Source organism: Haliaeetus leucocephalus, unplaced genomic scaffold (assembly GCF_000737465.1).
Source record: "Haliaeetus leucocephalus isolate CR32 unplaced genomic scaffold, Haliaeetus_leucocephalus-4.0 Scaffold417, whole genome shotgun sequence".
NCBI classification, from domain to species: Eukaryota; Metazoa; Chordata; class Aves; order Accipitriformes; family Accipitridae; genus Haliaeetus; species Haliaeetus leucocephalus.
Genome location: NW_010972853.1, coordinates 8,333,185 through 8,343,717, shown reverse-complemented (window position 1 = coordinate 8,343,717; position 10,533 = coordinate 8,333,185). Strand labels below are relative to the sequence as shown.

The window sequence follows — 10,533 nt, the reverse complement described above, 5'->3', positions numbered from 1 at the left end:
TAGGCATTGCATTTTAGGCAGAGCTGAAAAACATTTCTTCCGGCTTCAAGGCATCTTTTTGGCAGTAATCTGGGGAGAAATCATAGAATCATGGAATAATATAGACTGAAAGGGAGCTCCATAGGTCATCAAGTCCAAACACCTGCTCCAGGAAGGTCTAATTAGATCACCTTGCTTAGGAATTTGAAAAGTTATCAGTTGTGGCTAAGGGATGCACTTATTTCTCTCTGATTTGCTGGTGGATACCACATTGTTCAGAGGAAGAGAAAGGCAAATGAGCTTACTTGCTTGGAGGAAAAGCCATTTTCAGACCATAGTAATAAATATTGTCATATATGAAAAAATATATATCCTGTTTGGTACTAGTCTGAGAAATGGTCTAGTCTGCCCTAAAAATGTAATTATATATTAATTGTATTTTACAGTTATGTATTTTACAGTGTAGTAAATTCTCACTGGTTTGTATTTGCAGTTTCCCGAATGTGGTTTCTATGGAATGTATGACAAAATTCTGCTCTTCCGCCATGACCCTACCTCTGAAAACATTCTCCAGTTGGTGAAAACAGCTGCAGATATCCAAGAAGGAGACCTAGTTGAAGTTGTCTTGTCAGGTAACTAAAAAAAAATAAAAATGACTGTTACGCTTGCAGCTAAAAACATCCACAGTATTTTTGTACCAGTTAGGATTCAAGAAAAAGGAAATTTTGTTTGTGTGGACTTTCACCTATGCTGGGTCAAAATCTTTCTTAGATGTATATAGGCATATTATGCCTGCTAATTCTTTTTTTTTTCTATTGCACTGTATACTTTTTAACAACCTTATTTTGTCCATATTGCTAGTTAAGCAATGGGTTAATTTTAATGAGCAATATAAAATATACATATTCTACATTTTTAGAGGGAAAAATCATCCTGTGTGGCAGCACAACCCTTTTCAAAGAAGCACAGTAGAAACAAAACATAACAGGTAACAACAAAATACAATAGATATTTTAACCTGTACTTAATCAACAGAGTAGCTTGAAAATTAGAATTGGTCTTCACATATCTTGCATGAAGTATCCACAGTTTAATGTTTAGTATTGGATAGAGTGTACATTTTTCTATTAGTTGATTCAGTCAGTTCATAATCACCTATGGAGGAACTGTCAAGGCCATTCTTGCTAACAGTGACCTGGCTCCTTTGAAAGTAAGGATTTTTGGCTTTTACCTTATATGAAGTGCCATGAAAATGTCCACTGGCAATAAAGTAACTGCTTTTTCAAAGCCATACATAACAATGCCTGCCAGGACTGCTCTGACTCCTTACATGATTTATTTTTAAAATTAGGAAAGGAAGGGAAGAGGAAAAGTTAATTTCTAGGTGGGGAAGCAAATGAAATTATAGAAATATATATTATTTATGGATGGCTGTCAAAGAGGAGTGCTGGATGCTTCTTGTACAGGACTATTGATTGTGTGACAGGTATAAATGGCAGTATGTAAGGTGAAAAGGTGGAACAAAAGAAAATAAATATTTAGAGCCTAGGAAATACAAAAGTCAGAGGAGACAAGTTGTAAGTCTATGCAAAGCCAGAGAATGAAAGTTATAGTCTGAAGGTGACTAGCAGGTGAAGGGATGTAAGAAGAGATGTAGTATGAGTGAATCATGAGGTGAAAGGCCAAACTTTGGAGACAGTGAAATGACAAATGGATTTAAGGAGCATGTTTGGCCAGCAGAGTGGCCATAAAGAGTGGATTACTCTAAGTAGGAAATAAGCACAAATTATGTGACTGGAATGTAGAAGAAGTCTGGGGATGGCGTTAGGTGTCAATAGGAGTTGTCAAAAACTTTGATGTAAGAATTGATGAGGTATGTGACTAGGAATGGTGCAAAGTTTACAAGGGTATGCAGTAGAGTGAATGCTGGAATTGTGAAGATGTAAAGGTGGTATTTGATAAAAAAAACTTAGAAGATGGCTGAAGGGCTTTATTTTTGCAGTTGGAACATGCAGTTAGAGCATCTGAAAAGATGGTTAAAAATAGGGAGACACCTGTGTCATATAAAAGTAGAAATTAAATCTATGGAAGACTGTAAGATTAGTGAAGAGAAAGCTAAAGTCCTAATGGATGCTGAAAAGAGTGGAGGTAAGAGTTAGGTCACATAATCTAAGCCAACTGAGCTTTTAAATATAGTTTTCTTGTATAGGACCCTATTCCATACTCTTTGATTAGAATAGGAAGAAGTACAGTAAAGAATAATGCAAGTCATTCCTGTAAGTTATCATTCATCTTTTCCATATCAGGAAACAAATTTTTCCCTTTTGAAAAGATACCAGTAATCTCTGTTTCGTATTTCCCACAGAAAATTATTACTCCAGATCAGTAAATCAGATGCAGTGGAAAAAAAATCAGCAAGGAATTTAGTGCTTTATTTGATGTATTGTTTATATGCTTTTGAAATGGAGACCACGTATCTTCCAGTTTGCAAAACTTAGACAAGTAGCTGTTTAAATCTTCAGGAGCAGCACTTCATGCAGTACTTGCAAGTGATAAAGAACTGTACTGTTTAAAAGTATTAGGGGATTTATGGTTTTATTTTTTAGGTGAAGCGTCTCTCCACAAAAGTGGTTAAGTATAAGCAACTCTGCAATATTTAGAGGAAGGCTATTAAATCAGCACTGTGTGAAAGTGTGGGTGGTGCCTACAATTGCCCAAGATCTGTATATTTTTTCCTTTCACCCTCCAGCTTAAAGTATACATTGCTGGCCAAAGGTCTGGAATTTTTAATGTCACAAAAAACTGTTGTACTGTGTTCTAGTAACCAAATTTAAGCTAAAGGTAAATCCCCAAAGTGCACTATTATACACTTCCTAATAATTCTGTTAAACAGTTGTTGACAGTATTGATCAGCTGTATCATTTTATCTGGCTTTATTTATGATGAACTCATGAAAGAAATTTATCTTTGTTTATTACCTTCTTGTTACTGATTTACCTCACTTCTGTGATGGACTATTGCCTTTCTGCAATTCACTGACTGTATAAACTGTATCAAAAGTTGTGCAACTGTAGCAGTGTGTCATGATGGGTTAAAAAAGAAAAAGAAAATAGAGAATTTAGGGGATCCAAATCTTTTTGAAGGTAATTGTAATGGAGGGAATTCATAGATTAAGAAAATTGTTGTATCTTGAATAAATTTACAATGCAAACCACATGTGTAAGATTATGATGTATTGAGAACTAAGTATATTATCATTTTTTGCATGTTGTTTCATAGTTTTACAAGAAATAGGGTGTGATCATACCTGCATAGTTGTAGCATTTCTGAATCTTTAATTCTTGATTTCATTAACTTGTTTTCACTGAAAGTGATCAGTAGTTCTAATACCTGAGAATAGTTCTTGTTTCAGTTTTATCATTCCTATTAGCAGTCATTAGTAATAGAATTAGTTTCTTTCTGTCTCTTTGTTTTGTTTGTTTCATTTGGGGTTTTTTGTGTCCTGTCTGCCATCTCCTCCCCTCTTCTCCCCGCTCCCAGTATATCTAAAGCTACTTCTGGAAGGTAAGATAAATACTACTATCTCTTTGAGCAACTACCAATCCAGTGCTAAAAGCTGTTTCACATGATTTTGAAAGTGCCTAATTGTTGTGATTTAACCCCAGCCAGCTACTAAGCACCACGCAGCGGCTTGCTCACTCCCCACCACCCAGTGGGATGGGGGAGAGAATCGGAAAAAAGTAAAACTCGTGGGTTGAGATAAAGACAGTTTAATAGGGCAGAAAGGAAGAAAATAATAGTAATAATAATAATGAAGACTTGGAATATACAAAACAAGTAAACTATGCAGTTGAGTTTCCTGTATTTGGGGAAATTGCAGGGGTCAGCACACCCAGAGTGCAGGGAATGAGCCTCCAGGTGTGCTGGCCCCTGAGATTTCCCCAAATGTGCAAAACTTGACTACATAGTTTTAAGTGATGCACAATGCAATTGCTCACCACCCGCTGACCGATGCCCAGTTAGTTCCCGAGCAGCAATCCATGTCTCCCGCCACAGGCCAACTCCTCCCAGTTTATAGACTGGGCATGATGTCACATGGTATGGAATACCCCTTGGCCAGTTTGGGTCACGTGCCCTGGCTGTGTCCCCTCCCAAATTCTTGTGCCCCTCCAGCCTTCTTGCTGGCTGGGCATGAGAAGCTGAAAAATCCTTGACTTTAGACTAAACACTACTTAGCAACAACTGAAAACATCAGTGTGTTATCAACATTCTTCTCATACTGAACCCAAAACATAACACTATACCAGCTGCTAGAGAGAAAATTAACTCTATCCCAGCTGAAACCAGGACACTAATTTATGTAATCTTAACTACAGCCATCACTCATGTCCTCACTAAAATGAAGTGGCTTTTTTTGCTTACAAGTCAGGGTTGAGGGATCTTAAGACTCTTCCTGCAAGGTGTACTGGTTTCTTAATTCCATATTGCCCAAAGACTATGATTTTGTTTCCGTGTTTTTATTGAACAATTGTAGTAAGCATTTTTCTCCTCTGCCAAAAGATTTCAAATTCTTTCTTGGGCCTTTCCTTCCTTAGCAATGAAAAATTGTTATCTAGTTCTTATGCAAATAACTGTGTATTTATAGTATCTTATATTAGCAAAGCTGACAAAGTATTCTTTGGAAAAGCACTTATTTTTAAACTAGCTTCAGAGGCAATAGATTTAGAACAGTACAGAGTACTTAAAAAATTATGCCCTAAGTAATGATAGTGCTATCAAATAATCAAGTTCACACAATGTTTATCCAATATGTTTGATGGTGTATACCAGAAATGTACTCTGACCCTGTGCAAAAGATGTCAAATTATTATTTTTAGATTAGATTATTATTTAGATTAAGTCTATGTCTCTTTTGGACTAGAGTGGCCAGAGCTGGACACAGTACAGAACTGGATGCTGCATAGTGCTCAAGAGTGGCTGTGCAATGACATTGGTCAGTGGTTATAGGCGCAACCTGTCAGTCCCCATGGATTTACATATGTCCAGTTTGCTTAAATGTTCCTTAATCTGATTCTTCTCTGCTTGAGGGTAAGTCTTCCTTGCTCCAGACTTTCCTTCTGGTCTCAGGGATCTGAGATTCCTGAAGGCTGCTCTTGCTAGTAAAGACTGAGGCAAAGAAGGCGTCGAGTACGTTGGCCTTTTCCCTAGCCTTTGTCACCAGGTTGCCTGTCCCATTCAGCAATGGGACCACGTTTTCCCTCATCTTCCTCTTGCTGCTTTAGTTAAGAAGGTGAAGCTTACTGTTCCTTCGTATTTAATCAAATGGTATTCTCTCTTAAATCTTGTGGAAATCATCATAGCACAATATGGTGAAATGGAACTGAAAAGAGATGACAAGCATGCACCTCAGATGCTTCAAGTAGGTCTGTGTTGTAACACATATAAATATCAGTTCTCCTTGTTCATTGTTCTTTACCTTCTCTTTTCTTGCCCATTGCCTGAGTTCTTGTGTGAGTCAATGCTCTGCTCTTGAACTATTCTTTGGTGGGCATGCCCACATGAGTAAGAAACCTGATGTAGGTAGGGTATTAGTTATGTCTTTCACTCCTGTTATGCTTTAAGAAACGAAACTGAGAAAGAGAATTAATATCCTTTAACAACAGTTTTTCAGCATTTTCATTCAAAAAATTGTTTTGGTAAGGATGATTTCAGTTAATCTTTATCAAGCCATCGGATCACCACAGATGACCAAAATATATCTCTAGGTCCTCTGGCTACTAGTGACTTAATGTTCCAGTCTTTGTTACAAATAAAGACACTTCTTGACAAGAAGGGCTGTGGGGTTTTTTTTGAAGTTACTTGTACCACTTTTTAGATTCTTTTACTTTATGCCTATCACTTAGGACAGTGATCCTTTAGGAATTTCAGAACATCACTATGTAAAACTTCTGCAAGTTATTAGATCTTTGCATAAAAAAGTCATTTCTTGCACATGACCTAAACAGATGCCAAGGATTTTACAGCTGGTAGCAGTTTATAAATATTAGAAAGACCATTCAGATAGAATGAAGTAAAGTAGTCGTGAAACAATATTTAAAACTTTAAAAATATTTCAGTATCAGATTTAATAAGTATTTAATAGCAGATCTAACAATCTAAGAGAAAATGTTTTCATTTAAAATATAAGCACCTTAAATACTGATAATGAATGTAAGAAATTATTTCAATAGTACGTGCAATCAGAGTTTTGTTTTCTCTTACTTTCTGACCTTTAGATCCTCAAGAAAAGTGTAATGCATTTTTGAACAGTATTCTGTAAATCTAAATAGATGTTTATTTTCAGATACACTGTCTTTTCTGGCATGTAAGATTGTAAGGTTCTCATATAATACAAACAAAACCTCAAAGAAAATTGTAGGATTTTTATGATTTTGTTATTTCAAGCAACAAATACATTAAAAGAGTATCCAGATTTGAGCTTTGAAGGCAAACCAGTTCTATTGCTTATTACTTTACTAAGGTACTGGAAAAGAAAATGTGAGATGTCACAACTCTTCTTATAGACTAATAAACTTTATTTACAAATCCTCTTCCCTCTTTTTCTCCAAAAATAAGTGTTTTCTTCTGGTATTACTTTGATAATCCAAAAATTATATGGGGCTTCATGGAGAACCACTGCTTAAGTATCTAGTTCATGTAGTTCTGAGTTGAGGACTTTTTTTTCCCTCCCCAATTACAAGGGTATGATGTCAGCAAGAAATATCATTTCATTCCTCATACTTCTTCATGCAACTTGTCTTTTTAGATTACGCACACATAAATGCCTTTCTGCTAGTATGGGTGCATGTATGATGTTTTAAAAGTGATGTACTTAATTGATGCAAGCTGCTTAGACCAATGGTTGTGATTTTTTTTAATAAAACACTGAAATCAACTTTAAAAAAACCAACCAACCAGAAACGGTTGTTACCCCCCTAGCTATGCAAAGAGATCTTAGTATGAAACCTTGACAACATGAAGTTTGTCAGAGGAGGAGGAGTGGAGACCACTCAGTCATCAGTTGGTGATGTCTCAAGGAGTTTAACAGCTGAAACCCAAGAAAAGGGGTGGGTCAGTTGTTTGCACCTTTTCAGTTACATTGTCATACCAGATTCCTTAGCGTGGTTTCCTGAAGCTGGAATCCCAACTTTCATCAACTTGCACCTGCCTTCAATCTTCCTCCTGTCCTACTGCAGGAGTTTTCTGTGAAGAGTAATTGCTAAGATATGTTTTCTATATTGACATGCTGTAATACCAGCTCCTAAACACTACCAGCAAGAGAAGTAAAAGATCAGCCACGCAGTACCTGTTCCAGTATTATAGAATTGGGAATGGTTTCCTCCCCCAATTGCACATGAACTTTAACATTGCACAAATTGCTGGATTTAGACTCATCTGCTAACAATTCAGAGTTTTTAACTAGACAACACTGTGCTCAGAAGACTTACTTTCTCTCTAAATGTGAAGGACAGCAAATGAAACTTGTAATATGTCATGGCCTGACTGGTGATTATGCTATTACAAATGAAAGACTTCAGTCAGCTGTCTCAAGTTATACACAAAATTAAATATATTTTCTCCATAAACTCTCAAGAGCATCAGTGTCCTCCCACAGATGAGCCTGAACTAAATGCAGCAATTCATTTCTGCAATGATAAAATGCCTGTGTCATGGAGGGGAGGAAAGTATTCCTAGTTCTGCAATAGTGGAGAAGAGAAAGAACTATCTAAACAGTCTGTAATGTTCAGGGAAGTATTCAAACTAATGCAGGTGGGTTTTTACTGAAATACATTCAGACATAGTTTCAAATTATTTTAGATGTTGGCAATAGTGCATCACAAATTAGCTGAAGATGGGCTCTCTCTCCTTTTTAATATAAAAAGAAAAAAAGTTACCTAAATACAGGGCTACAAGAATTTTTTTCATGATACTTAATTTGGATATGCCTTGAAAATTTATTTTGAAGAGAGGAAAAAACCCTCTGAAAACAGGAGAGATTGGCCATGAGCACCACAGTGGATGTTATTGAACACTCGAGCAGTGGGAAGGACAAAAGGAAGGCAATATAAGTTCAGATGCTTGTGTTGAACTGGTTGAAGTGTTTTATTTCTAGCCTACTTTAAAAGTATCTAAACAGAATATATATTCTGAAGTTTATATAAATTCAAGTTGTATTATGGCAATTGTTTTTGAATGGCATGTCTGAAAGAGGCAGTAGAATATAGTGTTACTGCTGCAGCTTTGCTGCTGAAAACTGTACGCTGTGGGTAAACATCCCCTGAGGCACTGATATCTGATGTCAAAAGCTGTACTGATCCACTGCATTCATTTTTTATTGCACATGTCGATATTGGTCAGGGTAGAGTAAGCTGAACTGTCAGTCCTGGTAGTATGGAGTTATACAATCAGTTCATATCCTAATACTGTGCATTCTCTAATTTTCATTGTAGTTTACTTAATTACAAAGTCTTTTCTAAAGGCTGGACAACCTGTGATTATTTTTTTTTTCTTATTGTACTTATGTCCTTGGCAGTTTAAGGACTAATAAATATGATCATCTGGTTTAGAGCTTATATTACAGGTTCTTGAAACATGAAAATTTATCTAGAAAAATTTATAGTTGAGAGGAGTTGCTCATTGTAGCTGAAGCACTTTAGTCCATTTTAGGGAAGAAAATTGTACCTGCGGTTGTCATACAATACAACTGAAATAGTTTGTGGTAGAGCTAGAGGTTTCTGGTGAAACACAAGAAATTTAATCAGCTCAGAATGCAGCACCTGCTCTGCTTTTATAGTCATAATGAACATTATTACTTGCATTTTGCATTGGTGCATTACACAGTAGGATTTTAATGGAGTGCAAGAATCATCTAACTTGCTGAATAAATGTTGTGTGTCTGTCTGCTGACTGGTCCAGGGGAGATAAGCACAGGCTATTGCAGTCAGCCAGATGAATCATCATTCAGTGCCAATGTAGATTCTGGCATTTTGGAAGTGAAAGGTCGGGCATTATTATGAGAGTGGAAGCAAAAGGGTATGTTGAGTTACAGATTCAGTCAGCTGCACATTAAAAGAGGAAAAGGGAACTTTCATTATGAACATTAGTAGCCCTCATACAGTTTTATTTTTACCTCTTACATTGTTTTCTTCCTTTTATTTTTTAAATATTATCTATTTTAACACTTTGTTGCAGTTGACTGTATGGGATTCTGATAGTGTTTGTATAGGAGATATGGGGACACTTCAGAAATGTATTAAAACCATAGATTTGGATGTTGAACCCAGTTGGTTTGTCAGGCTGCACTCCTGGGCATTAATTGAACAGTATCACTAATACCATACTGTCAGTAATGTATTGGTTGCCATGTTGCTGTTTTCTTAGCTGTGCATTTTCTATGTGATTTCTTCTTCAAAATGTTAGAAAAGTTCATCTAGTCTCCCGATGCACAAAAGAGGAAAGTCCTTTACTAGTGCTTCGGAAGTCTCCTCTAATGTGTTTACTGAATCCAACATTTACTTAGTTAAATTGCATTTCAGACTGAAAAAGGATCTGAATCTTTGGAGAAAGGATTTTTATCACATTACATTTGTAAGAAGTATATTTTGATTGGAATACTCTAAAAAATTAGTAGGTAGCCCAAACCAGGAAGCAAGGTACAGAAGTTGGAGTCAAAGTTATAATCAAAAGATGGCTGTAAATGAGTAGTCAGTCATTCATAAACACTCAAAGGAAGAGAAACCAAAAGTTGCATCTTTGTAGGTCTCTCTCTCTAAAACGCGGTCTGACTGTTTTGCTCAAGAAAAGGAAGTAAATTTATGTAAGGTGAGCTTAACTTGAAAAGTGTGTATGATTAAGTAGCATTCACTACAAGCTTCAACCGGACCTATGAAAAGGTAACTTTCTTGTTCCACTCATGAAATAAAGGGCGCAAATGTGAATCACCAAAATAACATAATGTAAAATTCACAATAAATTTGAACAGAATGGAATATGCTAGCTCTGATAAACTCACTTGTTTAAGCTTAGCTCCTAGTTTTTGAAGCTGTTTGGTATTCTTTTGACTAGGCTTTAAAAAATGTTTATTTCAAGTGCTATTAGTTAATGCTAATAAAGAGATATTAATGATTGAGAGGTACAGTCTTTCATACCCTTTCTTTCTGGAGAAGTTTTATGTTAAGTTATTACATGAGATCTAGATTGTAGATGAGTTAACCTCCTTCTAAAATGAAGGGTGTATTCAAGTTATTATTTCAAGCTGTCTGTAGATGCAACCACCACCACTTCATCTGTGTATTTGTGACCTTTTTTGGATGAACTATATTTGCCGTTTTTCCCCTTAAATGGAAGCACAGAGTCTATAGAACAAGCTGACAAATGAGAGTTGCTGTGGCTCTGTACTTCTATACTCTGACTCTTTTTGAGTTCTGTTTTTCAAGAACTTCAAGGAAACAATTACTTTAGATGCCTTCAGACTTATGTTCTTCCCAGCATAATTTATGTCCTATGCTATACCTT

General features: G+C 36.1%; 1 protein-coding gene across 1 annotated transcript in view; it reads left to right on the top strand.

Annotated features, from left to right (window-relative positions):
- The first annotated feature begins 466 nt into the window (after positions 1-466).
- The window catches only part of PRKD1 (protein kinase D1), a 73,756-nt gene continuing 63,689 nt past the window's right edge, over positions 467-10,533 (top strand). Inside the window, exon 1 of the mRNA XM_010574238.1 lies at positions 467-611. Within this exon, the coding sequence (XP_010572540.1) occupies positions 497-611 (115 nt within the window). The 5' untranslated portion in view covers positions 467-496. The remainder of the gene's footprint in view (positions 612-10,533) is intronic.